Raw genomic sequence first — 19,471 nt, 5'->3', positions numbered from 1 at the left:
AATGAATGTCAATTCTACACATCTTCTAAACAATGAAGCTAGTGCTTTTGGTGGCCAGATCAGATCTAGCGATTTTAATGGTTAAATTTAAGGTATTGCTTTACAGAAATAAAATAGTAAAATGGCAACTCTACTAAAATAAAGTTTTGTTAGTTGTAGACAGTTTTTTCCACGATATCGACGCAGTTTTCCGGCTTATCCTTTGTGTCTACTTTCTATCTTTCTAGTAGATAACTAACTGAGTCTAACTATTGTGACTATGCTTTATCAGGCAATATTAAGTCCTATCTTTATCGGATTGCACCGTAATCTGTCGCTTTTTCGAATGATGATCGCTTTTTCTGTCTCATTTTCATGTTTTGCACAACCCACAGAGCTATGAGAGACAGTCCTGAATACATGAGATGATTAACGGAAGTGTAATTACCTTGATAATTTAGTAAAAATAGGTTTAAAATACAAATTCGGTAAAAATAAACTTTTACTGTGGCCATGATTTTGGTTTAAACGTAATATTTCAAGGATTTATTTAATCAAAAAAGTTATTCGACCATAACATTTATGAGGAATCAAACCTATGATGAGACAAGCGACAGCAAAACCAAAAATGACAAAGAACCACGTAGGTGTCAATATTCCGATATCCTCAGCCCCTGATCCGTCATTAATGCCCAGAACAGCATCAGTAACTCCCAAAGCTGTCCCGATTATTGTAAAGATTATTCCGCATAGCAGATAAACTGATCGTTTGAATTCCAACTCTTCGACTGAAATCAAGGCATTAATGATAATCAATATTACATATGATGAGCTGGTCCCAAGTCCAGACGCCATTTTATTCTTTGTAATTTCAATAACCCCGTTTATATTAGCGCTGATCTGTCAACAAAAATATTTGCATTATAAAAATACTGTCAAGTTTCAACGAAGGTACCTTCATTGCAAGACTATTCCGAGTAGATTGAAGTAGAACTAAGGTTATTAAAATTATTACCTTGTTCTTGGGAGAATCTCGACCCATCCTTATTTCCAGAGAAAACAGCAGGGTAACAGAGAGCGAACCACCAGGTGATATCAACTTTATTACCCTCACCCTCACCCTCACCCTCACCGCCTGAGGCTACTTGAGGTACTGAGCTCGAGGTAGGTGGTGAGACTGAGGTAGAAGGTACCTGACTTTGTCGGGACTCGATTGAATCACCTTCGCATGCTGGATTTGTGCGTCCGTCCTGTTGTTCGGGATCATCCTGAACGAGTGAAACTTGAGTTTTCTAATTTTTCAATTTTTCAATTGACTTCGGTATGAAAAAGGAGTCGTTTACAACAAAGGTTTAAATGGAAATAGAAACATATCTTAGTTCTAGGAACAATCCAAATTCAAATACACCTCGACGTTCTCAATATAACCACTCACTTTGGTTGCTGAGTGAACAAGTATCTCCATCACCTGAAGTTTATATTATATTAAATCAAATCGGTAAATCTTAGAAATATCTCACTAAACTTAAATTCTACGAAAGAAATAAATCACTTTCAAAATTAATAAAATAAATGTTGCCTTTCTATCGACACAATATTTTCCAAGCAGCTGTCAGCTTACCGGAGCAGATGGGATAACACGATCTTTGGTCTCGTACACAATCGGCTCCACAACCAACTCCTCCTCGACTGGAACATCCTCCTTCGTCTCTATCTCCAGCTGGGGACCTGATGACACTGGTAGGTATTCCTCATCCTCCTCATCCTCACTAAGTGAGTCACTCGAGTACTCTTCGTCAGATGTGGACGCCTCCACTGGTGTAGACGCATCCACCACTGCAGGTACATTAAAATGAGTCAAATTTGATCCAACTGAACTGGTGGATATCACTGATATGCGACGGCTGGTGGTAACCGATATTCGGCGACCACCGACGATCGCTAACTCTTCGACAACCATAGACTCCTCTTCATTTGATTCTTCCATTGCTATAATCACACAGCTTAGCTGTGGTGACCACTGCTTGATAGTAATAGCATTAACTAATAGTAAAATGTATTATCACACTTAATCTTTATTCGAAATCGAATCATTGCTCACTACACATCAAATTGTTAAAAAACGAGTTGCTATAGGAGCTTACATCTAATTATAATGGTAGATGGTATAAACAGTGCTTAAAAAGTGCTACAATTTATCAGAAAAAGAAGCAACCCAAACAAGCTGGTGTAGTCTGACTTAGACGTTACCCAGTATCAAACAAACCTATGGCGACTTGTTCCACTTCAACTGCTACATCTCTTGCTGGTCTTGCCTCCACTCCGTCTGCAGCTTCATATTCAGGTGTTGCATGAACCGCTTCTACTAGATGTTGCTCCACATGTATGTTGAGATCTTGATCATCAGCCATGTCTTCGGTTTCCAATTCCAATGCGACGTCTGGAGAACCAAAGTCAGGTTGAGAGTGGACCGCTTCGACAAGATTCTGCTCCACAGATATATTGATGTCTTGATCACCCAAAGCTATGTCTTCAGTTTCCAACTCCAATTCCAATTCAACACCATCCATTGGTAAATCTTCACATACCATATCTTCGTCATCATCATGGAAAGTACCTTCTTCCAGACTCAGAACAACTTCTGTTTTATCAGAATCTAAACCTTCAGTGATATCTTCAAAATCTACTCCTCGATTAGAGGACTGCTCTTTGGGAGTTGCTCTTTGGACAGGCGAGACTGCTGTGACTGACCCTATAGATGCAGCTCTGCCAGAAATAGGTGATCCAGCGGATACTGCAATATCACCAGCTGATCCAGCCTCATAATCTGCCACGATATCTACTGCTGGTCTTCGATCAGGGAACTGCTCTTTTGGACTTGCTCTTTCGAATGGTATCACATCTTTTTTCATGTTTTCTGCCTCGAACATATCTATATCCACATCAGGTGACGCTGCTGTGACTGACCCTATAGATGCAGCCCTGCCAGAAATAGATGAACCAGTAGTTGGTGATACTGCAATATCACCAGATGATGTAGCCTCATCTTCGAGGATATCCATCCTAGGTTCGGGTGACCCGAAAGATGAGGAGAGCATAGAATCAGGCGTACCAAACCGTGGCGAAGATTGCATCTCGTCCAAAATCTTGCTAGGGTCGGGGGAAACGATACCTCCTCGGGATATGAGTGACGACTTGGTGAACGATTTCCATCTCTTAACCGCTGAGGAAGACCGCTCCAGTTCTATCCCTTCCTCGTCAGCTTTATTAACTTCATTCTGTATTTCACCGACAGTAGTCGAGATAGCAGCTACACTCAGAACCTTTCCGCCCGAGCTGCGTTTCATGCTCAGCTTGATCAGATCCTGCCAGCGTATCTTGGTGGACTTTTCAAGCTTAACGAGCTCGGGGGGCTCTACCCCGTAGCGGTCTGCTAACCTGTTGGAACAAAGCAACCATAAGATTACACAAGTTGGCAAAATCGGGCAAAGGGGATAAGCCGATTCATGGTACATGTGCTTAATCTTTAATCCGGTTAAACTAACTGCCATGCAGATCAATTTAACAAGAATAAAGATACATCACTTTACGCGTACTCTATCAAATCTTAAAGTTAAACTTTAAACCAACAACGGAGAACTGAATCTGATCTAATGACCCCGCCTTTACTAAGAAACGAATAAAATTCCGTCAATATTAGTATGCTAGATTATATAATGGCGTACAAATTTAATCTGTTAACGATTAATTTGATGAGGCGAATTCTTGATTGGAATGATCATAAGATGTACACCGCCTAACTTAGGGTTTGTCCTCAACGTGTTAATGTTCCATGGCATTAGTAAAAGTCAGCAGTTCTCCGTTATGATCGAAAGGGGATAATCTAAATGAAGGGTATTTTTTTAACGATTTTTTAACGACGAGCTGCTCACCTAGATATCTCCAACATGCATATCAAAACATTTCTGATAAACTTAAGTTCTACAATGTCGGCTGTCTCAAATAAGCAGGTTTCTCGTACTCCCAAGTCCTTCGCCCACTTCAAAAATGCCTCTGAAAATACAATGTTTACACTCTTTGAATACTGTTTGATTAAAATATATAATAGGAAACGGTAACGAAAGTTATCCACCTTTTGTATCGTATCAACATTAAAAGAATAGATTCTCCTGGGCTATTATTTAATCTAACCTATGTTACATCTAGCTTGAAAAGAGCCAGCTTTTGCGCCAGACTTGAATCTCAGCGTCGGGCATTTCATTCCCATTTCTTCAGCTTTCTTGGCTATACCCAAAGCGAGCCTACAAAGATCATCACCAGTCTGTAGTGGTACTGAAACATTTCAGGATTAAAACAATTTTGTTATTAAAATGCTCTTTGTAGCCATATATTGTTACATAACATTTTGATATCGTCATAGTATTGATGATGTGAATTAAGTTATGGAGTTTTGAAGAATAAATAAATAAATAACACCCGAACGCAAACCAACCCCAAAAGTTGTCAGGAGAGATTTTTATTTCGAGGATTCTGCCGAGCCACTGACAGAGATCCTCAAGGAGTGGCTTCAAGATGGGGTCCATCAGGAGACGCTGTGTTTTCTCTGCCTCCGCCTCTCTGCCCGCCTCATCTGAAATAAAAGTACAAGTTAGCCATCTTGAGTTGGATAATTACTGATACATATTGTATCGGCAATTACTGCTGCCATTAATCACTGCTAGCATCAATTACTGCTAGTATCAATTACTGCTCGTATCAATTAATGTTTAGCCTCATCTAGAGAAGAGCTGACCAACTAATGATAATTCTCTCTGTAATACGATCTATACAATCCCTTCAATCTTCACATTTCAACATGATTTGCCTAACATTATTGTGAAGTAACGTGGTGTCCAAAATGTAGTGAGGACTGTAGAGGTAAATCGAGTGTCTGTTATAGTCAGTCACCAGTCTTTCAGCAAGGTCAAACTATTTAATGTCATATTAGAGGCTAATGGGTGATTCAAACGTTGAATTTCTACTTAAACTGCCTACTTTGAGGAAGGGGAACCCACTTTATCTTCAGTATGATAGAATGATCTTGAGACGAAAAATAAAATCAAAATACCCCAACGAATTTACATCCCGCGTTCAGTTCTTGGCATTCCAGCTGCCCCAGGGAGTTCTCAGGAAGAATTGCAATAGCGATAACACATGTTGTGCTGAGTGTCCAATTCAAATTATTTGCCCATGCAACTTTTTTTTTGCAACCATCAGTTATTTCCATCTCTACAGATTTCAAAGTTATTTTCCTACTTCACCAGTGTAAACGCTTTGAAAATCGTTGATCACTCGACTATGATCTGGAATGCTGAAAATTCAACTTAGAATTTCAGTCGGTAATGGTATTTTTATTCGGGTGTACGATATTCTGATATTTGATCTTTCGACATTTCATCTCACATTACTAAACCCCATAGATTTTAAGCCTTAAAACAGGATTTACCACCCACAACTGTAACTACCCTTTACTCACCCATAAATGTAACCAATATCCCTGACCCAAATAACGCTTTTAAAATAGTGGAGATGAAATGTTGATGGGTGCAATGTCCGGTCCCCCTTGCTTCATCCTTTCCATGACTAAAAGCTATGAATTAAAGAGCGCGGTAGTTACGATCCCAGGAGACGCAGCATAATTTTTTTTGTTCACCCTCAGGCCTTATCGATTAAAAATGTTATTTATTCCTCTTATAACTTGAGAGTAGTAGCGTAACGTTGCATGTTACGCCACTACTTGAGAGTAGTAGCGGGGGGGGGGTACCAATGGCATAAAATGGCATAAAATGGCAGTTACGAAACTCGAGAGACTGTGGGATACTGAAGGGAAAGGAAGCAGTTCTAACGAGCTCTTCTCAAACACAAGGATATAACTTGTGAACTCGGCTAGTATATATGAAACATTTGTCATGGAGTTGTAGAGGGAGTTATGTGCCTCGCCGGGCTAAAGTAGTGGATGACCTTGCTGTACGGCAAGTTAAACAAGGATCTGAAACTACTAGGTTCCGTACAGACTCAACTCTGCACCCGTGTCAATATGTTCATTATATGCAAGCCTCTTGATTTATAAATGGCATACGTTTTTTGGCATAAATGGAAATTTTTATTGGCCAATTCTCCATTTATGCCATGAATTTAGGTCTTCATATTTGACTTTTAATTCGCAAATTATTATTAATACTTGAATAAGAGACATGTTTCATGCTTTATAACGCTTGGAATGATCGTTAAAGATTCATATGACAAATAAAGAAAATAGAAATGTATTATATCAAAAATGGCATAAATGGCATACGTTTTATGGCATAAATGGAAATTTTTATTGGCCAATTCTCCATTATGCCATTTATGCCATTGGTACCCCCCTGTAGTAGCGTAACGTTGCATGTTACGCCACTGCTTGAGAGTATTAGCGTAACGTTGCATGTTACGCCACTGCTTGAGAGTAGTAGCGTAACGTTGCATGTTACGCCACTGCTTGAGAGTAGTAGCGTAACGTTGCATGTTACGCCACTGCTTGAGAGTAGTAGCGTAACGTTGCATGTTACGCCACTACTTGAGAGTAGTAGCGTAACGTTGCATGTTACGCCACTGCTTGAGAGTAGTAGCGTAACGTTGCATGTTACGCCACTACTTGAGAGTAGTAGCGTAACGTTGCATGTTACGCCACTACTTGAGAGTAGTAGCGTAACGTTACATGTTACGCCACTGCTTGAGAGTCTCATTCACTATAGATACTTCAAACACACCTTGATCCTCATGTTGGTAGATGCCAAACATCTGCCCTCAAGTTCTCCTCTCAATCACATGTTTCTTCTCCACCCTGGTATACTGACCGATAGGGCGGGTCAACTCTCACAGTCAGAACCCAAACCTATACCCAGTACATCATCAGTCCGCCTTAAACTGGGGTGATATCAACATATTGTATCAAACTAGAAGGCTAGCAAAACAAACAACAAAGAGGCTGGAGTAGCACCTTCACGAGTAGGGTGCACTAAGTTATAGAATCTCAATTATATAGTGTCGATTATAATGCCACACAGAATTACGCTATAATGGCACACACCAATCTTATAGAAACAGACTCTAAAAGCCAAGAAACAGACTCGATCTACATTCTACAAGCTGAGAAACAGACGGACTCTAAAAGGAGTGTCTGAGGTGTTATATGCTTACTGGGTGAGCTCAGAGCAGATATAAGAGAGTAAGAGTTTAAACAGGAAGATACCTAGTTTTATATGAGGTGCACTTCACACGTGCCCTCAACTGCAATTATACAATAAAGAGGGAGATACAGTTCACTAAGCACTAAAGAATGGGATATAAGGCGTTTGAGTGGGTGGGGGATGTGAAATGTTGTCTAAACAAAAGAGACAAAAGGGAAGAAGTTGAATAATATGGGGTCATTGTTTGCTTGACAGTAGTTTTGGAGGGGTTTCAGGTGACAAACACACGAGATAACTACGTCGTTAAAAAGAGCGGGGAACGTATTTCGTCAACAAAGTACAAAGACCCGAATGAGTACTGCATGAAATTGTAGCAATACCCATTTTTACCATTAAGAAACAACTGCACTGTTGATCTGAGTTTTGTCAAAGGAAGCTGTGGAGCTCCTTTGAAAGCTGCAACATGCTCGTCTGTATTCGATTAAGGTAATGGATCTTACTCGACTCATACAAGAACGCATTGTGCAACTACCCAAGCTGTTCAAAGAGGGTGTTAAACTAAGAGTGCACAATGTGTTTCAATTAGCTAACAGAACCCTACGATCCAGCAGCTTGTCTAGACTTTAATAGTATTCGTTTCAGGAAATATGTTTCATAGTTTTAGCATATTAATTTCTGGGTTTTTGAAAGGTCCTGGAGACAGTCAATTTTACAAAGATTGAGAAGACATGCAGCTCCACAGACTAACAGTATAAATAACATACCTGATCCAACGACCAAAGATCCACCAATTCCAGCAGCATTAGTAGAACTGATTTCGTGGGAGCGAATATACGCTATGTACCCCGAGTAAGTAAACCTGTGCCTTCCCCGAGTAACACATTTCTTGCACTGGCAAAGTCCGGTATCACCGAGCATGGTTAATCGGCCCCAACGAATCCGAGCCAAAAAAAGTGCTCACATCGACCCAAGTCGATTTGTGGAAAACAAAGTTTTTTATTGAAAGTCAAGCTCTCGCAGTTTTGTCAAATAAGTCGCATCGAAAGACTAAACGGTATAGAAAATTACTGTTTTGAAATGAAAACACACCTTCAACATCACGCTCCTGTACGGCAGATTAATGAGTACTATCATTACTCGTTATAGCATACAGTCACGTGACAGACCGTTTCTTCACACAATCATTGCTTTCTGGCTGTACTGCTGGTCTTTAGCTCTTGGAATACTGACAACGAAACACTTGATGACAAAGTACATTGTACTTTTTAGGTTATTTTTTCACAGATCAAGGGTACAGATTTCTAGTTTATCTGTGCTCGAGGATTATGTTGAGAGTCAGTCAATATACACTATACAGTACTATATAACTCAGCTTTTGGGGACCGATTATTGCATGTTGCGACATATTGTAGCTCCTTTGATGCTAATGATGGCTGCAAGGGAAACGCCCGACCCCTACAATAATTCATATCACGTAACCTGATGATTCGATAGATCAGTTGAAAGATCAGTGGTTAGATCAGTGCAGATGTTCCCTCCCTCTATACTACTGGATTAGTGGATCTGTAGATCAGTGGTTCACGGCATCACGCAAAGTTCATCTAGCGTGATTAAAAGCCCCGACATTGGTACATTTCAAGGCCCTAGGGCCTAGGCAATGAAATTTGCAGGTATGGCTGTCAAAATAATTACTTGGGAGATCTGCATTGCCGTTCAACTTCTTTCCACGAAATTTAAGATCATCGTCTTAATCCGATTATAAGCATTGAACTTAACTAAATAATAATTGTATGATGGAAAATGGCAAGAATAACAAATAAAGCTGCCGTCATTAGAAATTGGATGCAGAGAATGGTAAAAACTAGTCAGCAATTCTCTACAAGTACAACCGCATATATAATCGTAACTAATGAATCGGAGGGGGTTCTGACTTTTGGAGTATAACTCAAGTAATTTCTAACAACTAATGAACTGTGAGCGATTAATACTAATATAGCCCAGGAATCAGGATGCAAATACGAGAGCACTGAAGTAGCATCTGGTATAGTAATCACTAAAACACTAGTAGCAGTTGTAAAACTAATGTAAAACTAATGCTTATTACTAACGCGTCAGGAATTGAGCACGTTCATTGGCCGCACTAAGTACGTAAGTGCGATCAATCTGGGGTGATAAAAGTTGTTTCTTTATGCCAAAGATCAGTTCGTAGAGAGCAGAAAAACGAGAATTGAGCACTAAATACCTAGATAAACGGCGCTATATAAGTCGTTGCGGGCACTAATAAAATGTGTAAATGATCTACCCAACCCTGATTATATGGACCACGAGCAGGATGATAATAAAGAAATGATACTAGTGTGTGCAAATGGCAGCTGGCAGCGAGCCGTGCTGAAATGGTTAATAAAGTCAATATACAGTCAATATATAGCTAATTTATAGCCAAAATATAGCTATTTATTGGCAAAAGTGACCCCTAATGTTTTTGTATGAAATGCATCTGACAGCTTGATAAACTTTAAGCCAGTGAACTGGGTGAAGTTAATAGACTTAATACTGCTGTCTAGTCACACCAAATAACATGATGTTGATAATCCACGCAGTCAACGTTAGGGTTTCATGAAGACTACAGCATCTATTAAACTAGTAAAGAGCAATACTTATCAGCAGCAGCAGTGGAAATGATTGGGAAGGATAGATGGCAAGGATGTAATGTGGCCCGTGCTCGTTCGGAGATATCTAATCAAAGAAATGAGATCAAAAAGATTTCATACGTCGGCCAACAAAACTGCACAATATAGCACCAAGGTTGTTGCCTACAACAGTATTATAGTGCTGCAGTGCAGCTATCAAAATTATCTGATACAGTACTTTAGTGAGTGTTATCTATAACTTATATATAGATTACATGTTCAGTATTATAATACTACAGTGGTATTCCTATGTCATCTTATTATATCCACCAGCGTGCGCTTTTTCGCATAGCGGGCTCTCACCAGCCCGCTGTCAAAGGGCCCGATATCTCTACAGCCCGCTCATGATATAGCCCGCTAACAAGTGACATTTAATTTGACCAGTAGCAATATAGCCCGGAGTTCTCTAAAATATTTTCAGTTTCTGTATCGTCTCCATGTGAAATTCCATAAGACAACAACTTACAAGTTACTTAGAACTATACAGTTGTATAGTTGAAACCGGTTTAATTCATTAACGATGAATTCAATTGCAATAATCGTACAGTGAGCTAATTAGTGTAGTTTCTGTTTCTAAATTCCCACGGCAATATGCAGTGGATGTAAAGAATGTACAATGTATCAACTGCAAACTCTGATCGCTCACCCTCTATCGGACGCTATATCAGTTGTCACGCAGTTTGCCATGATTGGCTCATAATTAACACGTGACACTGACACACTGTTACTATGGTTACCACGAATTTGCAAATTCGTGGAGACGTCCAGACTAAATTCTAAGCCGGTGATCTCTATTATAGTATCGATAATTGTTTTGTGTTTACCATTTCAGTTGTGTTTACCATTTTCATTTCACTAGTTCAGTCGATAAATCTTGAAATGGGCCGAAATTTTACGTGTTATTCTATTGTGTTCCCGAAAGATATTTTGCCCTGTTTTTGTTTTGAAACTGCCATTTAAATTGATGTTATGAATTTGATCTTAAACTTTCATATTAAATGTCCATGATCAGACTGTGATCTCGAGCTCTCTGGGTTACTACTTTTAAGTGTCCAGCCACTCAGTAGCTGCTACAGAAACTGTAGTAACTGGTTACCGGCTGGGTAACCCTGGTTACCCAGGTAACTGACATGATAATGACAACTAACTTGGTAGTAGAGGGCTCTGTGGCGACTGGTGGTGCTTGTTCTGGTTCCAGGGAGGGAGAGGGGAGAGAGGTAGAGAAGTATAGAGGAAGAGTAGGAGAGAAAGAGAGGGAGAGGAGGAGAGAGGGAGATAAAGAGAGAGGGATAGAGGGAGAGAGGGACGTAAGGAGGGTGGGAGAAGGAGAAAGGAAGATAGGGAGAGAGTGAGAGAGGGATAGAGGGATAGAGGGAGAGAGGGATAGAAGGAGAGAGGGAGAGAGGCCTATATTTTGATCGTTTACATTAAAATATGTACCTGAAACAATGAGCTGAAACATTGTTTGATAGCGGCCGCTTTTTCGTTCTATAGTCAGTCATTTTGGCCTGTTTTACATCTTAAACCAAAAGCAACATGATTTTTTCGTAACTTTTCTGAAATCTTGTACATTAATTTGCTGTGATTGTTGCAAACTGAAGCTTCGTGATAAACGCCCGCTGATGGATATACACGATATCATTCCTCGCCTCGAGGGCGGAACTATCGTATTAGAAACATGTTGAAAGTAAAAGTGAAATTAAATTAAAAATGGATCTCTTGAAGAAACTAAAGTAAAACTAATATCTGTAAGAAAAAGCTCACGCTGGTGGATATAATCCACATCACCTCGACCCGCGGGCGGAAAAATCGTATAGCACTCGGGCCCGATGGGCCCTCCGTGCTATACGAAAATATGTCCTCCTCGGGCTAGCGCCCTCGGGGACATATGAAATATTGCACGCGCGTGCGCGTGCAATATTTTGTTCCGCCCGCGAGTCTCCGGTGATATGTATATATATACAATTACAACATAACAAAACTATTGTCTGAAAGGAGATTATGGGAAGGCACCCTACGCTGAACCCACATGAGATTTACGGTTAATGCCTGGCCAAGTTTGCTAACATTCACTGATAGGACGATATTCTGGCGGAGAAACGAAGCAAAAGAAGTTAACTTACATTCAAATATAAGAACAACAGTCGCACAAATACATATCTTGTGAATAGCCGCAAGCTACCAAAGCTACCTAAGCTACCTAAGCTACCTAAGCTACCTAAGCTACCTAAGCTACCTAAGCTACCTAAGCTACCTAAGCTACCTAAGCTACCTAAGCTACCTAAGCTACCTATCCAAGTTACCTAGCTAAGCTACCTAAGCTACCTAAGCTACCTAAGCTACCTAAGCTACCTAAGCTACCTAAGCTACCTAAGCTACCTAAGCTACCTAAGCTACCTAAGCTACCTAAGCTACCTAAGCTACCTAAGCTACCTAAGCTACCTAAGCTACCTAAGCTACCTAAGCTACCTAAGCTACCTAAGCTACCTAAGCTACCTAAGCTACCTAAGCTACCTATCCAAGTTACCTAGCTAAGCTAGCTAAGCTACCTAAGCTAGCTAAGCTACCTAAGCTACCTAAGCTACCTAAGCTACCTAAGCTACCTAAGCTACCTAAGCTACCTAAGCTCCTAAGCTACCTAAGCTACCTAAGCTACCTAAGCTACCTAAGCTACCTAAGCTACCTACAGCACTCAGATATACTATGGGTAAATTTGGTTCACCACACCTCCATATTATGTGGTATTTATTTACTTATTCATTTGATTGACAGAATCTCCACAATACATCATTCATAAATGAGCACCCGGGGTTTTATAGGTACCTTTGTGAGGGTAATTTGTGTTGGGTCCCTTGAGCTAAGTTATTTCGAAATAAAGCGAAAATCTTGACGATAAATAATATTTTTGCAAATTCATGACACGAAATAAAGCTACGTTGGGAGGGCATGCCACATGCTGGAAGATAATGTTAAGATATAACCCACTTAATGAGGCAATTCGGTAATCTGTCGATGCAGTTTCTTAACGCACGGTTAAGGCACGGTTAACGCACACTTATAACGGACACTGAACGCACGGTTAACGCACGGTTAACGCACGGTTAACGCACGGTTAACGCACAATGGTTATTTAAGGAACGAACACTTAACTGTGCTTTAACCATGCGTTAAGTGACCATCGACAGATTACCGAATTGCCCTAAAAGAATTGTAAAGAAAGGCACTCACAGGCGTGACAAGTAGCTGTTGGTTAGAAGAAACTGATCAACTTAACGAAAAAATCAAGTTATTCAGGGTCCATATTCCCCACTTGTGTTCAACGACAATTACTATACAAATTATACGATCAGACTCGGTTAATACGCTATTATAACATATGTTAACTAAGCAGTATAACGAATGATTACATACCGTACCTTGTTATTACGGTTACAACAACAAAAGATTTATACATTCCTAACGCTGGAATTTCCAAAGCGGGAAATAAAATCTTTTGTTAATTATCACTTATGCTTGGGGTATTATATGCAGCTAAGTCCATAATAAAATCTCATGGATCGGGGGAAATGTCTCTTTCCGGTGAGGGCGATCCTCCGGCTCCATGTTAATGTAGTTTACCCCATGATGTTATGCGAATCAAAACACTCTACCTGAGTACCTACACAAGCGAGTAAAACACTCCTGAGTGAATTTGCATCTTGAGTGTTACTGCAGTTATGGTTGAGTACAGCTTGCTTTTGAAGCCAAATTTCTTACACAAAATTAAGCGTTGTATGCCATAATTTGGGTATAACACGGTGCCAATCAATAGCCCGTTTATCCTTCATTTTAACAATGAGCAAAAATTAGTGGGTTACACTTATACAGGTAAAATGTCACTGAAGTTGCATGGGTCGCTACGTACATAAATCACTATCTACTAAATTACTGTATACTGAGTAGAGAGTAAAGGTACTTGAATTTCAGCAAATAGTTCGGTGACTTTTAGCATCAGGTATTAGGTTTAACAAATCAAAGTTCAACCACAAATCGGTCTTGTGTTTCCGGGAAATGTTTTTTGGAAGCTAAGCACTTGCTTGTGCCTGACCACTTAACAAATTTGTTGTTAATTGGACATTCTGAAGAGACTCTTCAAACTAATTTGAGGACCAGCTCACGGATTGTTAAGGAGCTACATTGGTATAGTTTACAAAATAAGGAGAAATTGCAGATATGATATTACAAATACAACATCGTCTCATAGTCACGACTATTTTATCAGCGAGATGTTAACTTATTTAGCAGGAATCAGTCCACTGTATAAAACGATGGTATAAATAGTGATGTTTTGTTCATCGTACTCTTAGCATCTAATCGTGTACTTGTGAAAACACAATCCATTAACAACTATTTATAATTCAGAATATATTGAAATCTTATAAACTATAAAACCTTGCATACCTTGCTAAAACGGTGATAATATCGATGATTAGTTTCGAATGATAAAAAACATTGAAGTTGTGTTAAAAATGTAATCAATAAATGTTCGTATGATCGGTTTAATTAGAGAAAATAAAATAATAGGAATAACTTTTATTTCCCAAACTATTAGTTAAACCCGGATTGGAATATTGTTTATGAGTCGCATGGTTGCAATGTATAATTCATGTGTAATTTTTGTGTATTTTTATATCATGAATACGATGTTGTAACATTGAAACGTTGAGTAATTCCTTTCCTGATAAGAGCATTTTTCCTTGTCGCATCAATAAACGGAATCAATACAAATTTACACAAGAATACATATTAGTTAAACTTAATACTGGAAAACGTTAATCAAGCACCCTAGCATACTTTCAAAGTTTCAAGAAAAGAAACATTTTCTGCAGTATCATGGTATTAATGCAATCATAACATTGTCATATTAGATTAATAGATGAATGCAGTGTACGGCACAAATTTTCTGGATTGATGATAATTTGGATTGCAAAATTACAAGATCTTGTTATATTCATGATACTTGTATAGAGGAGAGTCTGTCAGACCATATGATGATACTCCTATTATACCAGAAATAAATTGTTCTTACTGTTTGTAGACGCTCAAAACTAAACCCCCGAACATGATCAATATATACGTGACACAAGTCTTTGTGTAAATTCTGTACAATGGTACCCAATGACAAATAACAGAGTTAGGTACTACCTGGTAGTAAGCAACTTAAGTAGGAGGAATGAAACGAACAATAAGAACATGACATCACCTAAGTCCTAAACCCACTGGGTAGATATATTTGTTTGAAACATTTTGGGGCTGACTAAATTATCCCTATAATGTGTCGGTTACATATAAACATAAGCGGTTCATACGACAAATTATATCAACAAGGATAGTGGTACTAGAAGTGGAAATATAATTAATTTAGTATTAGAAGTGGAACTTTCATTAATATGGTGCAAATATTATTGACAGCAACCCGATAACTTCACGGCAAATTAGTGGCGACTGACTTTCACCTTTAAGTGACTATCAACGTATTTGTCAAGGGAATTTAATGGCTGCTTGCGCCTCAATAAAAAGCTCTTTGATAATTCACAGAACTTTGAATAACTGCACTCTTTAATCTGTCCCTTGGTAATTTAAAAGGTGGTTAACGACCGATTGATCTAGATCGAGCTCCCCAATAATTTACGTCTTATAGATATTCCAAGGTCAAGGTGCACTTGTTATCAGAAAAATGCATCATATAATATTTTAAGATTCAAACTCAAACTCAAACTCAAACTCAAACTCGAACTCGAACTCGAACTCGAACTCGAACTCGAGCTCGAACTCGAACTCGAACTCGAACTCGAACTCGAACTCGAACTCGAACTCGAACTCGAACTCAAACTCAAACTCAAACTCAAACTCAAGTCCTCAGGTAAACTCTAGCTGGGTCAAATTAAGCCCAACAGGGTTCATTCATGAAAATTAAGTATATACTCTGTTCGTCTGGGAACGGAAGGGATAAATCAAATTAAATCAGAGTTCAAAGCGCAGACGATAATTATCGGAACAGAATGCATTCGCACATTTTATAGGGCGACAAATAGAAATGAGACTAGGTTATAGCAACAAGGCAGACGCCCCGATCACTTAGCTAACGGGATAAGCTGACCAATCAAGCGATGCTCCTCCCTGTCACGTGACACTAAGCCGACCAATCACACGAGAACAATGTTCTGCTAATAACTCTAAGTTAAATTAGTGACTTATCTCACAGCTGACAAATAAAAAGTTATCCGTGTACAAATGGGAGTTACAAACTCGGTAACACGATAACAAAACTAAACAAAAGATAAGCAGCACAGCTGACAATACTCGTGCGGCCTGGGATTAGTAGCCGATAGTATGTCACGTGATTTTGACGATCAACACATGATTGGTAGCTGGGTTCCTTATCAGTAGTCAGAGCATGTCAGTTTTTAGTTGTGCTATATTTTCTATATCGATGTGCGATTTCCAGAGCGCCTTTCCGTTTGTTGAGAATTCGGATATGTTTCTTCATGTATTTATTATTTCCTCCGCTTGTAAGATTTCTGCTGAACTTACGGATTGTAAAAACACGAGTCTAACATTAATGCCTGCAGACGTTCAGTACATTGATCTGTATTATAATAATACCAAACGGGCAACATCGGTCCTATAATTGCAAGGATTTGATGGATTTACACCTTGGTTTGTGTGATCCAACAGGTAATCCAACGAGAGAGTGGAAACATCGCAGACTCGCTAGATCTGAGTATTTACTCGCTGTGTGAATACGCATGACTCGACTTCGAGCTTGAGCCGCTCAGCATAAGCAGCCAATAATCCATATAAATCTGAGCCAGTGAGCCAAAAATATGAGCACAATTTTACCCTGAGACTCACGAGTTAAGACTCAGACTCACGGATTGCGGTTTCATGAATGCCAAAAGTAACTTTGACTTAAAATGTGAGTATATAGTTACCGGATTGCACTGCAGCTTACTTTTATGAATCACCCTTAATTCATCTTCAGTCTAACTAGTAAATTAAAGATGACGGAAGTTGAAATTGTGAAATAGAACCTAGGATCCGAAACGTAAATCATCAAAATTTCCCTCGGTTGCTAGAGGACTGATGGTGGTTGCTTATATGGTGGCCATGGCAACACAACAAATTTAGAAGTCACTAACCCTAAAATTACCAGGAACTTTTTACAAAATGAAGTTCATACAAAAAGTACTTCATTGCAAGACTATTTAAACACCCTGTACTTATCATATGTTTCCAGAACCCCCTCCAGTACTTAAAACTGGTCTCCTAGCTGCAACATGGACACCTGTTTATTAATATCTAATGTCTAATATCTATAATACGTTTTTACCAGGTACATAATATTACTTGTACTAATTTTTGGAGAGTTAGTGAGTGATTGGAGGAAGATTAGACTCTCGCAAAATCATACCCATGGTGACGTCATAATAATGTAAATATTATGAGAAGAGTAAAGATTAAACTACTAAACTAATTTTGTCGACAGCTGCAACGAATTCGTATAGTTTAATATAGCTGTCAGTATATTCACCGTAGAAGTTCGAATATGAACAAGTTAATTGGATGTTGACATTTCGCAACGATCGTTACAATAACAAGAACACTAAACAAATAATTGTTGATGAATAATAAAATAACAGTAAGAAAAGTAAGCAGTTAAGAATATACTCACATCTGGGGAGGGTATGTTCCATGTCACAGTTATCTCATCATTTACCTGAGGGTAACAATATTAGAGGATTATCGTCCAGATAGAAGATCAACACTCACTATGAAAACAGTCCAAAATCAGCGGATTGCTATACGGAAAATTAAGGAATAAAAAGGAAAATAAAAAAAGCTCGTTTTAGTTCTGTAAGTATTGATGATCCGATACTCATTAACAAAATATTTCGACAATCTGAAACCGTTGATTTATAGAAGCAAAAAAATTACAAATAATGCGTTCCCGCACTTATAAAACTGTTTTTATATGTGCACTGTGCAGCAAATTGGGAGGAAAAATAATAACACTGCGATTATTTAGTTGAACAATACGCCCATTTTGTAGCCCTTCGCTTGGATTATTCGAAAGCGTACTATATAACGTTGCATTACACGGTTGTTTATTTTCCTGGCAATTAAAGATGTAAAATTATATTATTACCCTCATAGAAGCTTTTAGTTTCACAATTAGAACTAGACCAGACGGGCTACGGATGATTGGGGTTAGACGTTCGTTGAGCGGGCGATGAGCAGGGCATTCAATATTGTAATTTACAACACTATTGCAACACTATGTGTGTACTGTGTAGAAGCTATAATGCCTGGGAATTATATGGAACAATAATATCGCTATTCGTCGCAGCCCGCTAGTTTTACTGCCTCTTATTATAATCTAATTGTGACTTAAGTAATTCAATTTCAATCTGTTGAGGTATTGCGATCCAGCTTGAGGAGTTAGAGTTATCCTCTTTTGTTTTTTCTCAGTTATCAATAGTATTAGTTGCCATCTGATAATATGGATTAACAATGAACTTTCTGGGAAATGTTGTGGAGGAAAAAATTTAAAAGGTAATTTAAAGGTAATACTTTTTATTTCGACGTTTTTAATGTTACGTTATGAAAAACTTCTGGCCTTAATCATACATAGTTTGTTTATGTACACAGCAGTATCAAGTTTACAAATATGATCCAAATCTCGCCAACTGCCATTTTAAACACTATTTTAGGGTTAGAGTTTGCGATAAGGTCGGAGTATCAAATGTCGTCCATCTACCTGAAAATGCTACCATAGTAACATTTGTTACTTTTGTTAGAAATCCTATTATAGTACCAACGGTACATGAAATTCCAATAGTAAATAGAATAATAATTCCCTCTGTTTTTAATGGACGCATGAGGTGCTACACCATTTACCGTCTTGGGTATCTATTTCTTATTAACTTAATTAGAATAAAATGCGGGAACTCGGGGTCACCACCGTCACCTCCGCGACGGTAGCTAATGACTCACAGCCCACCTTTTGACCTTTCATCATGTCTCACTACTTTTTTTCCTTAAAGATAAACAATAAGCAATAAAATAAAAGCGTTGCCGAGTCAATTTTCAATGACAAAAGTTTATAGGTAAAAACGATTTAAACAGCAGATGTCCTCGGGGATTATCAATGTATGATTCTGAGATTTAAACGTTCCGTTTTACAGCTCTAAATTTAAAACCAAATATTTGCAGAAGTCGACAAATTGTCTGAGCAAAATGGTGTGTATGCTCGGAGTAACAGATTGAAATGCCCCCTCGCGATCACACTGCGATGCAGAAGTAGAAGGGGGAAATATAGCTAAAGTGATCAATTATAAACGCTCTTATGACGATATCAATCTAATAACATGGAACCTAATTAAATATTTAAATTTGTTGATCGGCAGGGTCTAAACAATATTGCGAAATATTTGAACTATAATTGCCAGTTGCAGCCAGTGCTCGGTAAATTTATGAGAAAGTAAATACACAGAAGGTCCATTTAGTTGTTATTAAAAACTAACTATAGGTACAGAAACCCAAGGAAAAATG

The 19,471-nt window shown here is 38.7% G+C and overlaps 2 protein-coding genes across 6 annotated transcripts in view; one reads left to right on the top strand and one right to left on the bottom strand.

Moving 5' to 3' along the window:
- The window catches only part of LOC134824161 (rho GTPase-activating protein 19-like), a 120,385-nt gene that overhangs the window by 32,853 nt on the left and 68,061 nt on the right, over nucleotides 1-19,471 (top strand). The window lies entirely within an intron of this gene.
- LOC134824114 (uncharacterized) lies at nucleotides 38-17,638 on the bottom strand. 4 transcript variants are annotated; one of them, XM_063835861.1, is made up of 10 exons: nucleotides 17,592-17,638; nucleotides 4,472-4,609; nucleotides 4,171-4,311; nucleotides 3,912-4,032; nucleotides 2,246-3,417; nucleotides 1,601-1,815; nucleotides 1,415-1,447; nucleotides 995-1,247; nucleotides 576-767; nucleotides 38-391 (listed from the first exon to the last, which is right to left on the bottom strand). In XM_063835861.1, the coding sequence occupies exons 1-10, from the start codon at nucleotides 17,611-17,613 to the stop codon at nucleotides 291-293; spliced, it is 2,388 nt and encodes a 795-aa protein (XP_063691931.1). In that variant the 5' UTR covers nucleotides 17,614-17,638; the 3' UTR covers nucleotides 38-290. The 4 variants fall into 4 exon arrangements, with proteins under 4 accessions (XP_063691931.1, XP_063691935.1, XP_063691915.1 ...); XM_063835865.1 differs by lacking the exon at nucleotides 17,592-17,638 and adding an exon at nucleotides 13,106-13,245; XM_063835845.1 differs by lacking the exon at nucleotides 17,592-17,638 and adding an exon at nucleotides 7,952-8,339.

Source organism: Bolinopsis microptera, chromosome 1 (assembly GCF_026151205.1).
Source record: "Bolinopsis microptera isolate Bmic1 chromosome 1, MBARI_Bmic_1.0, whole genome shotgun sequence".
In the NCBI taxonomy this organism is placed as follows: Eukaryota; Metazoa; Ctenophora; class Tentaculata; order Lobata; family Bolinopsidae; genus Bolinopsis; species Bolinopsis microptera.
The sequence above is the reverse complement of the archived record's forward strand: the minus strand, read 5'-3'. Positions and strand labels throughout refer to the sequence as shown.

Excerpts from the sequence above, each read along its gene's own strand:
- LOC134824114 (XM_063835845.1), bottom strand. The coding sequence starts at position 8,105 with ATGCTCGGTGATACCGGACTTTGCCAGTGCAAGAAATGTGTTACTCGG. Across the intron at positions 4,610-7,951 it reads ATCTTTGGTCGTTGGATCAG|ATGAGGCGGGCAGAGAGGCG; the intron begins GTATGTTATTTA and ends CTTTTATTTCAG. Across the intron at positions 1,248-1,414 it reads TTGTTCACTCAGCAACCAAA|GATGATCCCGAACAACAGGA; the intron begins GTGAGTGGTTAT and ends TCACTCGTTCAG.